The sequence below is a fragment of the Triplophysa dalaica genome, chromosome 4, assembly GCF_015846415.1.
Source record: "Triplophysa dalaica isolate WHDGS20190420 chromosome 4, ASM1584641v1, whole genome shotgun sequence".
Taxonomy (NCBI): Eukaryota; Metazoa; Chordata; class Actinopteri; order Cypriniformes; family Nemacheilidae; genus Triplophysa; species Triplophysa dalaica.
The window spans coordinates 15357607-15378407 of record NC_079545.1 but is presented as its reverse complement, the minus strand read 5'-3'; the positions used below and the strand labels follow the sequence as shown (position 1 = coordinate 15378407).

Genomic DNA, 20801 nt, shown 5'->3' with positions numbered 1-20801 from the left:
CACACATTCATAAATGATCTGTAAATACTTCAAATACCGACTTTTATTTTTATATTGTTTACAAATATGTTTTTCACACATTTGCTGAAAATGTCTAAGTGGATGTCTTTTTTTATTAAAACATAATAAATTGACCTTGACGTGTAGTCACCCAACATTAAATTGCTCTTTTTCAGGAAAATCAATAAGAGTGAAACAACTATAGAGCACAAAATAATTTGTAAAACAGCAAAATGTCAAACTGTTATTTTGGTAAAAAGAAAAGCATTAAAAAACTATAAGCCGACATTTATAAAAAATGTAGCTTTACCAATTATCACATGATACATCTCAGTGTAGTTTTTTTTTTTTAAATGGTGTCTGTAAAACCAACACACCAGAAAGATAGCGATAACTTTCTCTTAAAATCTTTCATTTACTTAAATGCATTTTGCAAAATGTAAAAAACAGGCATGTTCCAGAAGAATTTAAGTTTTTTTCATTTCACATATGAACTTAACGTTTTCTCACATTTCAACTCAGGTCTTCAGTAAATGTTCTGTAGGTCTCATTTTGTTCTTATGTGTGTGTTATAAAACTTAAACAGGAAGTGCTTGTGTTGTTTATTTAAAAGACAATCTTAAATGTGTATACTGTCAATCATCTTTACATTCACATACTGTATGTACAGAACATACACTGTACAAATCTCTTTAAAATGTTCTCCCAACAAAGGAAATAAAGTAACAAAGATTTTCTATTAGATTTTTTTGTTTTGTTTACTGGACTGAATTCTTTGTTGACTAGACGAAGGTTTTATGCGTATCATAGCATGTTCAAATTTGTTTAGGTAAACCATTAGAAACTGACTCTGCTCTCTGAACTAGGACTGCATATAAAGCAATTGCAGTGTCAGGGCACTAGATGGAGACAACGTATAACAGACTGTAAGCGAACATTCGCTTTAATTTATTTATATGAAAATATTTTTTCTAAAGAAAGTGTTTAATAAGGTCAGACAATACCTGCTGGGGGAAGTATGCAACATAGTAGTTTAGCTGAGATGGTCGTTTTGTTCTCTCTCTCTTAAAATGTCTGACTTACATTTCAACTTGCCGGTAATGAGCCCGATTTTAACTTTCTACCTAATTCACATTTCAGCATTTACGGATGACATTGTTGTGTACTTTAGAATAAAAATTTGGCAAGAGCATCCGGGCTTTACGCTGTTTACATTGACCACGTGTTCTGTCGATTAGAACTGGTGCGCGCTGCCGCCCTGACTTTGGCACGTGTCGCGGTCGGCAGCGCGCATTATCAAAAACAAGCGAGAAATGCAGTGCGCGCGGGTTCTGCGTTTGTCTGGCGCACAGATCTCTCTTGCCCACTGATTGGTTAGACCCGTGAAGCCTAAATCTGATTGGTTGTCACGTCTGTGGAAGAGAATGTCCTCATAACAAACCCATATTTTCTTCAATATCGATGAAAACGTTGATGAGGATGGTAATCAAAACAAACTACTTTGTTGCTTTTTAGTTGTTGAACTTTCCTGTGGTAACTGATAAAAACTACTTCTTGCATTTACATTTTTTTTTAGATTACAGATACTACAATTTTGAATTTCGTATTTGTATCATTTGTTTTGTATTTATTGTTTTAGCTGTGCAAATCCGTTGTATTGTTTGATGTTGCGTTTGAAAATTGCATAAAAACGTTACGTTTGCTCTGATTAATTAAGTTTGTGTCGATGCGTTTTACATTCCCGACTCCAGAAAAGTAAGACCGTCTGCTTGCGTGGCCTGCAAAGTAGTTGTGAATGAAAAGCAGAGATATTCAAATGTTCGCGAGCGTGGCGCGACCCCCGTTGACGAGACCTCATTCAACAAACCCGCAGAGCTGAAGAAATTTGAATAGCGAAGTCTAAACAAAGACAACAACGGCATCTTGGACGGTCGTGACACATGCGGGCATCCTAGCAGCGCTCCTGAATGAGAAACCCTGCAGTGGGGAGAACAGTTCATCCACGTCCACCCAAAAGGTATTGCGTTCTGTACATAGCGACATTTGTCGTGTTTTCTTTTGAGATTTTAAAATATTTCCCCACGCAAACGCCAATAACTGTGTGCTTTGCTTATTTGGTGTTTATCTGAGTGCTTCAGCGAAGGTCACATTGGAGTGCTGTGCTTTTAAATTATGCCTTAGCCTGTAAAACACGACGCAATTAATCGTAAAAAATAAGTACATTTTTGTATTATATTGTGTGTTCCGGGTAATAATTAACTAGGGTTAGTGTAAAGAGCTTTACAATATGTTTGCCATGGCGCGGGGAAAGTGTTATGAAATGGGACGCAGAATAAAAACATATGACATCATCAGCACAGTGGCGGCGACGCGACAGGCTTATTTGGACATCGCTTCCTTTATTTACCTATTTTGAAACTATTGATAATCGATATCTCGTTGGATTACTGCGACTACCTCCGTAAGTACCTAATGCATTATTTGTTTACACGTTATCAATTCGTTTGATCACAACTACATTTGTGTCAATGCTCATCACGGAAGTTTCATTATAACGTAACTCTCCACGTCGACGCATTGCATCTGACGCTATAGTTGGAGAACACTAACCAAAATGTTGGGTTGTGTTTTTTCTGTGACCGTTTATTTTAAGCGAGCTCTTCACTTATTTATAAGGCGTAGCAGATGCTCGCTGACGCATAAAGATGAGGCCATTTCTTAAGTGTTGTCAGGGATGAATCCCTACACCCTATAAGCCTTTATTCAGCTTTGCGCCCTGTTTGTGGTAATATAATATTACATAACATATAATATTACATGATGATACATGTTTTAAATATATATAGGTCTTTGTTTGTGTATTGTGTACTAAAACTAATCAGTGACATGCCCAGTAAGTTCACAGTCTACTGAGAAGGAAATAAGATTTGACTGCAATGCATTAATGACGAAACTATTAAATGATTATTAAATTGTTTAATTTTACTAAAACGATGTTTCCTCTCAACGCTCCCAGCTCAGAATAAAAAAATGTACGTTTACAACAGAGAAGTCTCTTTTAGGGGACCTGTTGAAAATATTGAATTATGATAATCTTGAGGTTACCTTGTATTTATTTACACATCCGGGATTGTTTTTGCTTTGACAGTGACCACGCCCTCTCAGCTTGCCCATTTGATAGTTCGCAAGCCTGTCAGGCGACGCCCCGCCTTCCCCGCTGACGTCAGCGTCACAAAGCACCAAGTCTATCACAAACACAAAGAGTGCAACAAAGACGAGAGAAATGTGGAGCTTAACCGACACAAAAAACTGTCAGATAGGCTCAGTTTGAGGTCTCACGCGGTATCCACATCGAGACAAGACGGCAGAAACCAAAAAACAAATCACAAAGCATACCTTGAGGAAAAAAGAAACTGTTTCCTTACATAAAAGCTATGCCAAACTAAGCATTGAGATCCAGTTCAGGTGGTAAGTTGGGATCTTTTATTGATTAGACACTCATATGTTCAGTATATGAAAACAAATATCATTGCTTTACAACGCTTGTTTGTACGAGAGAAATATCATGTATTTTTGTATGTCTTGAGATTGTTGTTTGAGCTGTTAAACGTGTGCAATAAAAACAAAACATTGTATTTGTCAGTTAACAGAAGCAGACTTTCATGTTGTCATTCGTGTTTGCAGAAAGCAAAACAGTTTTTTTCAGTTTCTGTATCGCTCTCCATGCGCTTCCTGGTTTTGTGTAACAAAGCGCGTGCGGAGTCTTTGTTTTGTATCCACGTTGGTCGCAGTTTCTTTGTTGTTTGCATTAAAAGATCTCGCTGACAACAATCAATTTGCACCTTTTGTCAATGGTGACCCTTTGTTGTCCTACATGAGCTGCTCAATTGCATTGGTTAACGTCTTGCTTTGTTGTTTGTCACTTTGTAGGGAAGTACAACAAAAAGGACAAATTGATGCCTTATGCGGAAAAGTTGCATTCGACATCTGACCCGATAGTTGCTGTTATATAAATGACTAGTTACTTTAATGTGGCTATTTGGGGATTTTAATGAAATATTTATTATAGTCATTGCTTTTTCCTTAACACTAATCCTAGTCGTCACTTAATCATTGTCTTTATCCTTTCATGTTAACACGCGATTATGAACCTCCTTTGTTGTTGATCATTTTTTAAAGCAATATTTATTTTGGATTACGCACTGCTTTTGTTCCCATTTTAACTACCTACATGACAGACTAACAAATTATTTTTTTACAGTTTGATTAAAAAACTTTTGAGTTCATTTCTTTATCGACAACTTTAGACTCTTGTAACCTGATGCTTACTATGGATATGTTTCCGTTTTTAATAGATGTCCTATTTTATAAACGTATTGTTTTGCGTTCACAATACATTTCGCCTTGATGCGATTAAATATAGGCAATCTTTTTCATTGTACATTAATTCACGCAATAAACACATGCGACAAAAACAAATACGTTTAAAAGGGCGATGTTTACAGGGAAACAAGTTCTTCTTTCCACCGTGCCACATTGCGCGTCCCGCTCGCTCCTTTTGCGCGTCGTGCGCGCCCCTGCTGCAGAGCGCGCTTTGTTGGTGCGCATGGTTAGCAGCTTCCTGTTCTATGGCGGAAGTGTGTGTGTTTTTATTTCGCAGTGTTGCTTGAACCCTCATTAGTGCATAATATAGAGTTTCCTGTTATTTTCGTATTTGTGTGTGTGTGTAATGATAAACGCCGACCTGCCGTTTTAAAGCGTGAGATTGAAAAAAACAACAATAATCTGCTAGTGTGAAAGTATCACAATACACTACATTTCCTTAACATGTTTAATAGCTACGTATGTAAACTTTTTTCCTTTAACACTATAGGTGATTGTTGTTTTTTCTTCCACATACTTGTTTGTCATTGCATTATGTGTTCCTGAACCCCCCCCCCCCCCTGCTAAATGTACTGTGATGTAACAGAATCACATGGCGATACAATGGATTTCTGATAAATATACAGTGTAACTGAATGATTATATACGTGTCTTGGTATTGCATAAGAAGTATATTTCCTTTGTTAGTGTCATTAATGGGACATGTGAAACCTAACAGGAATTATTAGGTTCTTCAGTGTTGTTTTAAAAAAAAGAACAGAAAGTTTGATGTAGTTAAAGAAGATGTTACAAATGTTACTTTGCATGAATGAATGAATGTCCCATAATGGCAATAAAGAGAATCTTGATGAACAGGGCATCTGGTTCTCATTTTTTAGATTGCTAAACAACGGTTGTTGGCTAAAAGCAAACTTAAATATGCAGTATTTACTAGAGGGAAATCATTGTTATTCATGTTTCATCAGGCACACAATGCCTCGCAGGCTGATAACCTGTCACAAATGAAGAAGAAATAATAGTTTTATTTGATTGTCATTCCCCCACAGATTTTTCATAAGTGCATCTTTTGTTGCACAAAACACAGGCTACGTTTAGTCCCATCAATAATATCTCTTTCTCAGTCCTCTGGCTCTCCATCTCTTTCCAGGTGGTATTTTCTCCCGTGGTGTCTGTGTGGAGCGTGCCACACACCCACTCCACAACAACGACGGCTTTTGCTTGCATCTTCCAGTGTTTCTTCTGTCAGCAAGTTCAGCGGAGCTGCAACTCGTCCAGCGCCAGCCCGGAGGAACCCAGCGAGGAGCCCCACGACTGTGAGATGGTAAAGATGACAAAGTCAAAGACTTTCCAGGCTTACCTGCCCAACTGTCACAGAACATACAGCTGCATCCACTGCCGGGCGCACCTCGCCAATCACGATGAGCTCATCTCAAAGGTCAGTGGAGGGTCTAATGGACTAAATGTGGAGGGGTCTAAAACCGCCCTCACACCCTCATTCACTGTTTCCTTTATTACTTCACTGATAAAGTTGACTTGAAGGAGTGAATGAAAACATGTGAGTGTCACAGTTAATACACACCACTAAAAATGTCTGTCCCCTGAAATGGTGTACTCTATAAGGGTGGGGGGGGGGCTATTTTGGACATGGGGTCTTGGAGTTTAACTATATAAAAGTAGTAGTGCCACAAACTCTATTTTTCAGCAGGAGCTGAGCTGTCAACTCAAAAGTGATAGTTTACACAAAAATAAAAATCATTTATTGACCCTCATGTCATTCTAAACCTGTATGACCCTTTCTTCTGTAGAACACAAAAGAAGATATTTCGAGAAAAGTGGTTGTGTCTATACAGAAGTCAAAATGATCCAAAGTTGTTTGGTTACAAACATTCTTCAAATATCTTCTTTTGTGTTCTGCAGAAGAAATGAAGTCATTCAAAAATTCTCATTTTTGGGTGAACAATCCCTTTAAATAGCTTCATTGTGTTTTTGCTTGAAAAAGGTTTTCGCAAGCCGCATAACGTTTTTCAAATATCGACCTGTCACCCCACAACATGCTATCAGTCACGTCCCCGGTTAAACCCGTTTTGTGTCCCCTGCCAGCACCCATAATAGCTTTACCAGCTTAACTGAGACGTGTGAGGTTTTGTTTATGGTATACAGTGAAGCCACAGCAGGCGCTTTGCATGTCGTTGGGTGGACAGAGTAGGATATATTCACACCGGCACGTGCCTGTCTCCCAGATGGCTAAGCTGTTAACTCCATTGCAAGAGATGATCCATTTCCCAGTGTGCACAGCACCTGTCTGGATCATTCACACCCTTTCGTGGCTCAGACAGGATCTGGCGGTTCAGTACAGGTCATCATCATTAAAAAAAAAAAAACGGGGAAAAAATCATCATTTGTTCATCCTTATGTCATTAAAAACCTGTATGACACACAGGAAGATATTTTGAGAAAAGTCTCAGTGGTTTTGTGTCCTTACAATAGAAGCCAATGTTGTTTGGTTATCAGCCTTCCAATATTTATGGAATCGGGCCGTGAACGGATATCAATAGCCTGTTCCACACAGGTTGAAAAATTTCAACTCGTGCGAGAAATTCACTCAAAGAGCTCATTAATACCTGTTTGACACATCCGAGCGCGTGTAGACACTGCCTGTCGTGCAATGTTTTTTGCGTCACTCACATGAAAATAAGAAACTATTCCTGCGAGTCATAAAGCGCGAAGAATGAGACGCTTTGCGTTTGAAGTGAACACAGCATTAGTGTAGTTGCTAATGCTAGGTGATCCAGTGACATTTTATGGATTGGAATGGAATGTCGGTTAACTTGTATTTCTATTGTGTATTAGGAGCCTTTCAGTATTTCTCAGTATCTAGTTGATATACAGTGGGGCAACCCTTCTTGTAGGAAGATTACAGGTCAATCTCATAGTTCAAGGCTGAAAGGCACTCCACCCAAACAAACAAAAAATACAAGAACACAGCCTGTTGTGTGAGCTCTACATTCTCCTGTTAAATTTTGCAAATAGCATTAGAGCCAGGCTATGGCTCGCTGACACATAATGATCAAAAAGCATTGCTGCGTGAATATAAATACACAAAGACTAAAATAAGATCTGTGGAGAGCAGCTAAAATATCACATCTCTCCTGCACTGATTCATTGACCTGGCCTGCTAGGTTTACTCTAACTGCGTTAACTTCCTCTTTTGGACATGAAGGTAAAATTAAAGGGATCGGTCACCTTAAAATGAAAAGGTGGTCATAAGCTTATACACACAATTTGTTTAGACCCTGATGACACTTTATCTTCCAAGGCACACAAAAGACAGAATGTTAGGAGTTGACAGCCTTTACGGCGTTTACTTTCATTTCATCTTTCTTTATACAAATACAGTGATGATTTAAGCTGTCTTTCACTAATGTTTGGCCTATTATCTCTTGATGGGTTCCATGGAAGAAAGCTAGTCATACGGCTTTGCAACAAGATGAGGGTGAATGTTTACGCACTTGACAGCCGCTTCAAGCAACACATTTTATTAGAAATGCTTCTTGGGCATCAAACCCATTTGATTTTAGGTGATCTGGGGCCGGATTCACAAAACATTCCTAAGAAAGAAATTTGAATTTAAGGAAATGTTAGGAATGTTTGTATTCCTGAAAAAACATCTTAAGACAGTTCCTTACACTTTTTTCCTAAAGATTGATTTTAGGAAAAAAACGAAGAAGAATCCAAATTCATGAAACAAAAGCTGTCATGAATATCATCTTTAAATGAATGTTTTTAAAAATAAAATGTATTTGATTGTTTCACATGTGATGTGTATTGTATTGAGCCAGAATCATAATTTAGACTTTTATTTGCCATTAGGGAAATTTTTATATCGATATAATAATGATAAGGTCTAGCTTAAGTGTTTTTTACATTTTTTTCTGGGATAAAGCGACTCGAAACTAGCAGGGGCACAAATATTATGGTGTAAAACACAGAAAGTAATATAATAAATATAATTTTCTAATGCTTGCTAACATTTCAGCTAACGTGCAATCTTAAATGCCGTTTAACACATCACATGCTAATATACATAATCATGCGATGTGCTTGTTACATAAATAAAGTTTATTGTATAGATGAATAACCCTAATCATTAACAATATGCATATGTAATTTATTCTTGAAGATGTTTTTAAGCAAATATTTGAGAACTTCTTAAGAAATGTTTGAGAATCGTATCAACCTCAGTAACTGTGTCCACAGACCAAATATCAGCATTAATGCTCTTAGCACTTGAAAAACACCACATCCTCTTTTTTTCATCCCATCTCAGTGCCAAGAATGGCCTGTTGAACTAATTATGTCATTTGGGAAGGGTGATAGTGTGGGTCCAGCACTTTTATCCTGTAGGTACTGCAAACTAAGGACTCTTTTCATGGCACACATTTTCATTTCATTAACAAATGGATCCGATCAATGCCGGCTCGTGTATTATGAAAGACACATTGTTTATTGAGTTATTATCTAAGCATCAAACCATAAAGGCTCAACAGATGTTCTTTACATATCATGACATTTAGTTGTTGCCTTCATTATAGTTTTGTTAAAGGTGACCCACTTTTTTTTAGAACAGAAGGCTTTGTTTATTTCTGAAAGAGGGGAATAGTTGTGGTTTCGTTGATTAGAAAAACAGGTCAATTCATTGATCCTAGGTAGGTTTCTATGGCCTAAGTGCATCTTTGCGTGTCTACTTGTTGATGTATTAATTGGGATGAATCCTCCATTGAAAGGGCTTACTAATGCAGCAGTCTTTTATAAAGACTGAGGGAAGGTATCAAAGTACTCATACTTGCATTATGCTGTCAAAAACCTGCCAAGAATCTGAGGATTAGCACTCCTGCCGCTAGCCAAAGAAAAGCAGGACCATCACGCTGAATTCTTGGATCGGCATCAAACGTCACCGACGGTATGCGGACAGTATTGTGAAAAGGCTAAGCTAAGGTTTTACTGCAGTAAGTCATCGTTCTGCACCATCTGCTTCAGAAATCTGACATTGGGCTGTATAACTCCCCACATCCAGATCTTTATGCGTTATAGCTCCTTTTTGTTATATATTTCCTCTTAGTTGAGCTGTTTGGTACGATTTCTTGGGAAATGTCGGTTTGATGTCATTTGACATCTAGAGATAAAATGTAAGTACCCACACCCATAAGAGTGTGTTGAACATTTTGAATCGTCACATCCAACCTCTGTCAACTGTGGACAGCAAGGCAGCTTATTCGATGAGAGCAGTAAATGAGCCGCTTGTTCTATTTCAAAAGCAGCAATCTCCAGTTACGTGAACAGAACGATTCAGACCGGCAAAAGTGAGGAGGAAAGACAGTCAGTTGGTCAGCTTTGCGAGTAGATAAACGAAGACAGACGATGATGAAGGAACTAATGGGTGGTTCTGTTTTTAAACCAGGTGGAAAGTTTTACGCTTGTTCAAGTTGGATGAGGGAGGAGTGTAGACGTTTTGAAGACGTTTGCCGTATGATGTTCAGGGTCATGAGAGAATCCTCTACTTTGATAATACTGGTTAATGGTGTGATTATGAGTCAATACCACAAACTTCCTCCTGACTTGTTTTTAAAGATTAAATCAGGAACTTGTTAAAGTCCAGTGAAATTAAAAAATGACAATTCTTATTTCTTCATGAAATATTGCAGTGTTTAAAGTAAATAGCTTATCAATGTGGGTCATTTTCTTTTTAGAATTTATGTACCCTCATATTCTTAAATTAAAATCTGAAAATGCACTTCCACCCTGAAATGACTATCCATCTGTAATGACGTAAATTAGAAGGCTTGGCCGGAGCATCCGTTAATTCTTCCCCTTCAACTGTCAGTCTGCTACCAGTTTCATTTCAAAATCATTACAACCAGCTGTTTTTACACATCCAATCAATTTGCAGTGAAAAACGCAAACCACAATGTGTCAGAATATAGAAGTAAAAACGATCGCAACTTCCGGTTCACAGAGACTTTAAATTCAAGCTCATAACAGAGGTGAACGGTGCTTGAATGGTAATGGCTTTATCTAAATATACTTACAGTTTATGACAACCATTCCAGTGTTCACATTCACTTAAATTCATAGTTTTGTATCAGGTTTATATGTTTGTTTAATTGTCAGTCATGATCTGTGTGAGAAGGGAAGATATAACCGTAAAGTTTTGACATAACTTCCCAAAGTCCAAACTATCAGTTCAGAACATTTGAAATCGTCTGTAAGTTAAAGCATCGGCATAAGGAAAAATTTAGGGGGTCTTTAATTTCTTAGGAGAAAACTGTACCCCTTGGGAAATATGAGCCAGCTGGTAGATCCTAAAGCTTGAGTGTGGCCTCATGATTTTGTTCAAGAAGCTGGAGACCATGCAACATTTACCATGATCTCCTCAGCTCATGTTAAGAACCTTAAAGAAACCAATCATTTGGAGAATCAGAGCAGTAAATATTTTGTTGCAAAAAAGAGGTCAAAAGATTAAACCAACACTATGAATGAGGAGCAAGAGAAACTCTGAAACCAAAGAGCATGTCCACTTCCTGTTAAAATGTATTTGTGTTCAATTAAAACTTCACAGAAACATCTACGCAGTTGTTGGTGTGTCTTTTGTTGTGTCATATTAACCGAGCGTTTCCCAGCGCATCGGCATGCAGCTTTTGTCATTATGGCATGATAACAGAGACACATGTGTAATTAAATCTCATTGATCTGCCTCTTGTGCATTCTCTGTTTCCTAAACCACTCCCCGTGTGCATTGTGCACACAACACTATTGTAACCACAGCCAGATTTGACTTGTGGCACAATGTAAAACGAGGCAGCGGGGGGCTTTTCATTGTGTCAGTATGCCTATAAAATGACCAGTTTGCATTCAGGCCCCGGCTGGTTAAATACTGCTCTCCGAGTACAGATGGACGCGGTGGGCTTTAACGCTCTTTAAGGCTTGTACTTCTATCCTCGGGTCATCGCAGTGGAAAAGTAAAGCCGATTCACTCTTGTCTTGCTCTGATGACCAGAATGCTGTCATAATCCATGGTGATCGAAAACAGACACGCATTACATTTGTTTAAAACACATATAAATACGTGCTAATGTGCACAGTTGGAAAATGCACTTGTGATTGTAAGCTTTGGAGTACTCGGTTAATATGCTTTCGCTAAAAACAGAGCGGCTTTTCATTGTCCTCTGTTGTTTCGCACAGTCTACCGCAGCTTGTCCCGATTGGTTGTGAATGGAGACTTGTGCTAAAACTTTAATAAGAAAGCAGACTTTGGACCTGCAGGACAATGTTTTATGAATCTCTTGAGACTTATTTGGACATTAGAAATTAAAACAGATTTTTTTTCTCATGGACCAGTTTGCTACCACATAGATAACCACCCACAACTTCTCAATATTGCAGCAACTTTTTGTTGTTGTTGTAGACATTTTAAGGGGACATGTGAAGTATTCAAGCTTGTTGACTGTCCTTGACAATCGTTGTTGATGTTTGGGAACCTTGCAAAAGTAATATGTTTGCTTGTCCATGACCTAAACTCCGATCTGTGTTAATATCTGTGTTAATAACCCTAATCGGGTTAATGCGATAAAACCCTCATTAGATGAGATATAAAATAGGAAGCAATTAAAGAGCCGGAGATGCCGACGGAGATAAAATGACACGTCAATAAACAACAGGCTGTTAATATTTAAAGCTGCAGTGTTTTATTTCTGAACCACTAGCATCTCTTAATGGTATTACAAAATCGACATATAGCCACAGAAAAAATGAAGAGACCACTCCAACTTTTCATTTTATATCAGCTCTTCTAGATGTATTTTGGCCATTCCAGTCCAGTGTCTGTTGAATTTAAACAAAATCAAACCTCAGGAGTGACATGAAGTCATCTAACAACAATGTAAAAGACTGACAGCATGACAAGACACTGTGAAAACTGTGATGAAAATCCAGGTTATCATAAAAAATAGTTTGAACTTTTCCTAAATACAAATATTTCAGTTTTTTTGTTTAAAAGTGAATATGAACTTGTTCTCTTTGCAGTATTTGAGGTCTGAAAAAATACAGAACTTTTTTTCTTTTTTTTCCACCCGTGTCTTCATTTTCTGCAAATAAGTACAAGTAGAAGCGATATTTTTGTTTTGAAATTTGAGTAAAAAGTTTTGTTAGTATTTCACAGAATAAAACGTATACAATAGTTTTACTTAAACACAACCTATAATTAGTTTTTAAATCAGACTAACGGTCTCTGAAATGGTCTCTTATTTTTCTGCGGATGTATACCTTACCTGTCCACAAAATAATGAAAAGGATTTAATCATTTTCAAATCCTCATTTTATTCCGAACCTGTGTGACTTATTGCTTCTGCAGAACACAAAAGAATATAATTTAAAGGAGACAATCTTTTGCTGTAAGGGTCTTTGATTATGTTTTTTGGGTGTTTAACAATGATATTCATGTTTCTAATAAAAAAAAACGCTTTATATTTCACATATTTTCAGTCTAATGTCCCCCTATGTCCCTCTTCTCACAAAACGATTAGATTTCTTCCGGTCTATGTAAAATCCCTCCTTCGCAAACAATGTGATTGATAAAGTTGATCAGGTCTGTCTCACCCATAGCATATCAGCCAGCTTCCGCTTCTCAGGCTGTTGTGATTGGTCGATCCCCCTCTCTGTGCACATGTATTCATAAGCTTTGGCATAGAATAAAAACTAATAATTGCGTCAAGTAACATGAAAAACATGCAGATCCATCACAGTTTAACTGAGGTCTACTAGTGCATGTGCAAACGTCAGTCTTTGTTAGAGATTGCAATTTGTTTCCTTCTATGGCGAGGGAAATGACACCGGACTGAATGGCGTCAGACCAATTATATTAATTAACACTAATAACAGAGGCGTTAGTTTTGCTTTTTAATATTGGACCAAAGTTTGATAATAGAACAAGCAGATTGACCAGGAGACATTTGCAAGCAGGACTTCAAAGGACGTTTCATAGAAATGTTTTAGAGGTAGGCTATGTGCGCGCACACACACAATATCAGATGTTCACAGTCGATGTTAAAGTCATGAAAGCTGTTATTTCACTGTTGGTTTTCTAAGAATGTGTGTAGCTGAATTCTTGTTACCAGCTGTAGGACTGTGATTAAAGTGAAATTTGGCGTGTAGCTCATTCAAATGTTTACGATCTCTGATAACCAAGTACTACTCCAGCGGCTCTTCCTCTTCTCTAAGGGAAGGCCTCGCCACTTTAATGTATTCCTTTGGACGGAGGTTATTAAACACTTGGACATCATGTGCCCGTACCCGGGAAGTAGAGGGCTGTAGTCTGATTCCAGCTGTTCTGTGTAGTTCTTGAAAGCTGATTCTGTTGAAGACAATATCTCACTTGGCACTGAACTTTGAGCTTTATCATTTTGCAGGTATTATTTATGCTCTAACAGCAACATTACACACTCACTAAAGCTTAAATAAAATGTGATCGCGGGGAATGTGGCCTTTAAGGAATGATGATAACCAAACAACAATGAACACCATTGGCACCTTACATGACATTTCTCAAAATATCTTTGTGTTCTACTGAAGACATATATGTGTATAAATGATGACAGAATTTTTATTTTTGGGTGAACTGTCCCTTTAAGGGAGATCGGAGAACTGCAATGAAAAAAATTGACACATCAAACCTAAACATGGAATGGAAAAGCCACAGAGAGGACTCTGTGTTCCCCCTCCAGTCAGTGTGCAGCTCAGATTTATCTCTGTTTTTATTATGTTGAACAGAAAAGCACCTCTGTTTTTTACCTTCAGCGACTCTGTTAAGTGTGTGTGGAGCTTATTAAGTGTACACACACACTTTTCTAAAAAGAAACACTGTTTCCTACTCGCACACGCTCGGATCCATTTATGAAATACATATGTTGGCAGGAGACCAAAGCTTGCTGGAGTGTATTTTAGACAGACTTTCCATTAACACACACACGCACACAAACACGAGTCGTTACGGTAAACACCCACACACGCGTGAACTTTCAATGCATCATATTGAGTTTTTTGCAGAAGGCCATGTGCGAGTTTGTCCAGTGTTTGTGTGTTGGGCGTGGGAGATATTAATGTAATATTTTGTTTTCCTTCTAGTCATTCCAAGGGAGCCAGGGACGAGCCTACCTCTTTAATTCAGTGTAAGTGGTAACCCTTCAATCAGCGCATCACATTCACTTAAGTTTCAGTTGTGAATCGTGTGTATGTCTGTAATGCCTTTACATTAAACTTCTGCTTAAATCAAATGGTATACAATGTTGCCCAAGTTAGTCTCTTTTGCCTTTGTGATGCTAAAAACCACCTCAAAATGATTTCTGACAATAGGCGAACACTTTCATGTACACGTCCTCAAACAGTGGTGATGTGACGTTGGTCACTTTTACTTTGTGGTTGTTGTAGGGTTGCTGTTTAGTGGTCAACCAGCGCAGGTTACCCACATTGGCTTTCAGAAAACAGATTGGTCAGATGAATCATAATGGTGACAACTGATTGGTCTCTTTTCTTCTCAGTGTAAATGTGGGATGCGGTCCAGCCGAGGAGAGAGTCCTCCTAACAGGTTTACACGCTGTGGCAGACATCTACTGTGAAAACTGTAAAACCACTCTGGGCTGGAAATATGTAAGTTTCACCCTCTCTTATGTACATTTAGTCATTTAGCAGACACTTTTATTCCAAAGCGACTTACAGGTGGGCTAGGCAATGGAAGCTATTGGGACAGCATAAGGACAACAAAGCATAACTGCAATCAAAAAAAAGACCGGTCTGATATAACCTAACACAGTATACAGAGCTAAATTAGATTATTTTTTTATAAAGAGTAGAGAAGAATTATGTACTCTCTTGTGTTTTAAAGCAGGTGATGTGATGTTACCCGAGTGTTAGTTGTAGTTGCTTTGACAGCGGTTGGTTTATTTTTGTGCATTATCATGTTACTCAGCTGAGCATCAGTGGACTGTCAGTATTTGTGTATTCCACATCTGACCGCAGTCCAGTGCACATTTACCACTATATATCATCACTGTCCTTCCATCCGAGTTGGATGTCCAAATTTGCTGTTTTTCAAGAAATGAAAAACATACACTGTATTTTTTGATGAATTAGTACTGTGTTGTCGAAATTGAAAAAACGCTTTTTAATGCTTTATTAGTTAGATATTCGAAAACCCAGTGACAAACATTAAAGGGGTCATATGGCGCGAATAGATGTCTTTCTCTCTTTAGTGTGTTAAATTTGGCCCATGCATGTTTTAGACATGTAAAAGTGCAAAAATTTAAGTGTCAGAACAAAAGATGCATTCTATCTAAAAGCGAATGCTGACACAGACCTGCCTGAAATGCCTTCAAATCTACGTCAGTTAGTGGTATGATTTGACTTAGACCACCCAAATGTATACACAAGTAAGGTGGGTGTACCGTCTGTACAATTGCTTTGGAACTGATGTTACAAATATGGTAAGAGGCGTTACTTTCCTTCACACTTTTGCAGTATTCGACCAATCACTACGCACTGGTTAACTGGCCAATCATAGCACACCTCGCTTTTCAGAGCGATGAGCTTTGAATATAATCTGCGAGTTTCAGAGAGGCAGAGCAAAGAGGAGATACAAACATGCACAGTATGTGGAAAATACAGCATTTTTAACCTTGAATTGTGTATATTCACTGCATTACATCTGAAACAAATGATAATAGTCGTTTTAGCCATGTCATATGACTCCTTTAGGAGTGACTGACTAATAATAATGATTAATGAAAAAAATAAAAATGATGAAATATGGAGAGGTTTCAAATGGACCGCAGCATTATCTTTTTATTTAATGTACTTTGTGTTTATGCTGTGAGTGTTGTACACTTTTAACAGAACAGACACAAAATAATAGATCTTTTATTAAAATACCATTCAGTAATCAGTCATTGGCAAACACAATATAATGCTTAAACGGAAGTTTATTTTAACTTCTTTTCTGTATCGTATCGTATATCTGAGTGAAACGTCTTCCGAAAAGAGAAAAATGTAGGGCGGGGCTTTATTTTGCTCTTCCCTTTTTGATTGGCCTGGATGGGAGGGCTAATATGCCTGGCCATTGGACCGTCCGTATAGTCCTACATCTTTTTTTGTTGGTTGTGTCATGTGGTGAAGAGTTGTTGTTGAAAGGAGGATTTTAAAAAATCATGGTGTGCACGGATAAATCGTATATAAGAATCACTGCAACACTGGGTCATTTTTTTTCCTGTTTGATTTGATGGCCACTTTTATATATATGGTAGTACTATGTACTATATTAGTATTTACGATGTCGTCAAGCTCTTAGACTAAATAAATACACAGATAAATAGATAAAGTAATAAATCACTCATTAAAGTAATAATAGTAATTGTATATGAATTAATAATGCACTGAGTAAATAAATAATAAAAGAATCTATCAATTATAAATGCACCGGTGGTATGTGTTGACATACTGCTGTTATGTTAATGTCTTTCTGTCTCTATCTTTCTTTCGTTCTTAATTTTTTATTTAAAGAGGCAGCTCACTCAAAAATGAAAATTCTGTCATGAATGACTCACTCTCTTGTTGTATCAAATCTGTATAGATGTCTTTGTTCTGATGAACACAGGGAATAGTTATTTGGACGAATGCTTGTAAACAAACAGTTCTTGGACCTCATTGACTCCCATAGTAGGAGGACTCTCTCTCTCTCTCTCTCTCTCTCAACATTTTGTGTCTAAGCATGTTAGACTTTAGATGTTTCATCTGATACATTGTTTTGAGAACATTTTGTCTGTGATTCAGTCACCAAAAACAATGAGTAACACCGCCGATCCAGGAACAGTGTTTAAGGGCGGCTCTTATTTCAGGCTGAGCGAGTCATAGCAATCAGAGTGATGAAACACAGACAGTCACAGACTGGTGTAAGAGGAGAGGGTCTAACAACACATTAGTTTAACTGACCGTATGGCGCATATTTTTATAATGTCAGATCATTTCTGCAAACCTTTTTTGAAGAAGATGGTGATGGTTATGATGGACTGTTGAGCCATTTTGCATTCTAGTTTCCATTGATCACGTGTCCCGGATGTGAGAAAAAAAAACTTATTTTTGTTGTTGTCTGTTGCAGGAACACGCTTTTGAGAGCAGCCAGAAATACAAAGAAGGCAAGTTCATCATCGAGCTTGCTCACATGATCAAAGACAACGGTTGGGAGTGACTGTCACCTGCTTCCTCTCTGCTCAGTGACCTTCGGGCTACTCTGTCGTGGACTTTTCCGAGTGACACCGCACATGTACATGCACACAAACGAGAAACGCACAGACACGCAAACAGACCGACTGCGCACACACCGCACTGTCTACCTTGAAACATCCAGACATCCGTACCGGGTCATGGTAAAACTCGAAGGCAGAGCGGACAGAGACATCTGCGGTCACAATGAGACTCTCTGGGACCTTTTCCTGAGATGTACAAGTCAACAATTTGGGATTCAAAACTTGTTTTCTGTTGAACTCTCAGTTTCTGCCCCCTTAACTGGTTTTGGTGTGATCGGCCCTCGTGTAACTGCTACTTCATAAGCTGTCGACGGTATCCAGACGACCCCGTCTCACTTGTTACTTACTTTAACTTACTCTTTGTGAATAAGCGGGAATGGTGAGGCGTGAGTTTGAGCGTTCGTGTTATCCAAAATCACATGTTAACGGTTAGCATTTTTCGTCTGTTCTGACTCGTCTTTTACGATGGGGTAGCAACAGACACGATTGACGTTACAGACTTTTTAGGGGGTTAGGCTATGTAGCAGCATCTCGGATCCTATTGGGTGGGAGGAAGGGAGAGGGAGGGCTTTGGGGCGTCGCAGTGGCATGGCAGTTTGTATTTACGACATCCCTGTGTTTTCTGTCTCTTTCCAAAACGTTTTCTTCCTCGGATGACTTCACTGTGCAATTCATGGGACACTCTGGTACAGCGGTAGCGTCTGACCCCTGCGGGAGCTTTAGTTGTCTCTGGTGCTTTTGGTGAGATTTACAGAAACCTGCGTCTTTTAGCATTGAGTTGGCATTTGTGGCAGGTTCCATTTTTGCGACCGTACTATAATAGACAAAAGAATCGCCGTTTGGATGTACTGGAAAAAGTCAAACCAGCGTCCTTTGGAGCAAGGTTTGCGTTACGTTTTCATCCCCTTCACGCCAAATGACGAGATTTTACGGACTCTCTTATTGTTAGTGCAATCATATGTTCATTGATATGTGTAATTTATGTTCAACCACCATGTTAGCTCTGTTGTTTTATTCGCATTATGTTCATGGCATACTTGAATACAGTTATGTTGTTTGCACTTTGCAGAGGCCTTGTTCATGGGTTTAGAGGCAAACGTATGTCCATGTATGGCCATTTTCATCGCTGGCTGAATGTTTAATCGTGGGATTGGGTGATTGCTGGCTTGATCATCTCCCTCTGGTTTTCATAACGAAAAAGAAAGAAATGACAAATCGGCCTCAGATTTTCAATTCGGACACGTTTTCATAAGAGATGCTATTCTTTTGCTGCTAACAGAGATGCATGCAATCCAGACGCTTTCACTTTATAACTGCACTTTACCGGACTGCCTGAGATCACGCTAGCAGATCTGCTCTTCATTTTTTCGTGTAGCTATCTATCCGCAACGTTGCCTCTAAGCGACATGAATCTTGTGCCTCTACAAAAAAAAACCTGTCCTCTGTTGTATGGTGCATTATTTTGAGAACCAGGCACATCTGCTGGAAGCTGTCGGAGCTTCAGATCGATCTCAAAACAACATGACCTAAGAAGAAATAACCTCACTGAACCTCTATCCACTCCAAATTCTATCCGCTGGGCGAAATGTAATCCAGTATTTTTCATACTTAAAGTTAGAGACGTTACGAATGGGTGGTTGTATTTTGCGAAGAGGGGCAGGGTTTTTAGAGGGGGAGGGGAGGGAGCTTGCTTCCTGTAGAGGTAAAGAGGGTCATTTAATGTAGATTTTTATTGAATATATATATATATATTGAATCGTATTGAGGTTTTGTTGTGTTTGGGGCGGGTGGATAATATAACGTGTGGCGTTCATTCTCCAATAAAGGTCAGTCAGGTCACATGACCCTTGAATAAGTCAAAGACAATGCAGACAAATTAGTTGTAGAAATATCTTACTTGAAAGAAGAGACAGAGTTACAATACATTGTCCCGCAGTTTTGTATATAAAGTGACATATTTAAGGTTTTATACATATTTCTACTGGGTTAGTTTCTCTACTTCCCCGACTTGAAGCACTTTTGTTCACTGTACCTCTGGCTTTACTTGTGTGTGTGTGTGAATGAGAAGAGTGTGTTTGTGTGGATGCATGCGTGTGCTCATTGTTTATTTGTAGACGTTTTTGCTGTCGTTCACTAGTTCCTGCGTGCCGTTTCCTTTCAACACTTTTTTTTGTGTTAGACATGCGCTCTCTTAGCTTGACGATAGTGAGCTTTGTGTTATCTTTTTTAAACATTGATTTTCGTCCCGGTAAGAGTTTAATAGCCGACGTGTTGTAGGATCGTGCTCAGCGGTGAGCTGGATTCACCTGCCTAAATTACAATATATACGTAGACCCAGAGCATTTTACAAAGACTTTCCGGATCGAGACGGAGGCCAGTGTCACTTTTAATGTGCACCTAAAACGGACACAGCTGAGCCGAAAGCTTTGTCTTTAATGAAAAGTATCAGTTTTACAGGAAATATAATCAAACCAAAAAGCAAGTTCGTGGCCTCTCCGACTACCTAGTGGATTTTTTTTTTAAATGATGTGTTTTGATCTTTAACGGCAACATTGAGGGATTCCTTTTTTATATTGGCTGTTAAGGATTTTTTTTACTGGCCTTTATTGCAGTTAAGATTGGTGACACTGGTTTTAAACCTTAAATCTACCAGATTTGTCATTCATTTGAAGAGTTATGCAAAAGAAACGATTGTATGTTTTGAAAGTTGTTTTTATTAAGACTGTTAAAATATGGTCTAAAGCATGATGTATTTATAATGGCTATTTTAAGATGTGCCTGGTTTCTTTTTTTAAGCAAAAATGCTTTTTTTCTTTGCATTTGATTAAATCGCTTGCTTTTTGTCCTAATAAAGAAAAGTCACATTTGTCTGTTCTCACTGTATAGGAAACGATCACAATAAAGCTTCAATGGTATTTTGATTTTGATGGATTGTTTCTGTCTAATGACTGTTGGATATTAGGCTGTCGGTTATGTCACATCTTTTGTGTTAAGTGTTATGGGTTTAGTTTTGAAATAAATTTTAGTTTAAAGTGATAGTTCACCCAAAAATAAAAATGATGTGATCATTTA

At 38.2% G+C, this 20801-nt stretch overlaps 1 protein-coding gene across 4 annotated transcripts; it reads left to right on the top strand.

Moving 5' to 3' along the window:
* Positions 1 to 1111: 1111 nt before the first annotated feature.
* On the top strand, positions 1112 to 20801 carry ypel1 (yippee-like 1). 4 transcript variants are annotated; one of them, XM_056745651.1, is made up of 7 exons: positions 1112 to 1482; positions 1752 to 2017; positions 3149 to 3468; positions 5531 to 5818; positions 14560 to 14603; positions 14973 to 15081; positions 17582 to 20801. In XM_056745651.1, exons 4-7 carry the CDS (start codon positions 5702 to 5704, stop codon positions 17669 to 17671), a joined length of 360 nt encoding a protein of 119 aa, XP_056601629.1. In that variant the 5' UTR covers positions 1112 to 1482; positions 1752 to 2017; positions 3149 to 3468; positions 5531 to 5701; the 3' UTR covers positions 17672 to 20801. The 4 variants fall into 4 exon arrangements, with proteins under 4 accessions (XP_056601629.1, XP_056601631.1, XP_056601630.1 ...); XM_056745653.1 differs by having other exon boundaries at positions 1112 to 1533; XM_056745654.1 differs by lacking the exons at positions 1112 to 1482; positions 1752 to 2017 and adding an exon at positions 2043 to 2461.

Excerpts from the sequence above, each read along its gene's own strand:
- ypel1 (XM_056745651.1), top strand. The coding sequence starts at position 5,702 with ATGGTAAAGATGACAAAGTCAAAGACTTTCCAGGCTTACCTGCCCAAC. Across the intron at positions 14,604-14,972 it reads GCCTACCTCTTTAATTCAGT|TGTAAATGTGGGATGCGGTC; the intron begins GTAAGTGGTAAC and ends TTTTCTTCTCAG. Across the intron at positions 15,082-17,581 it reads CCACTCTGGGCTGGAAATAT|GAACACGCTTTTGAGAGCAG; the intron begins GTAAGTTTCACC and ends TGTCTGTTGCAG.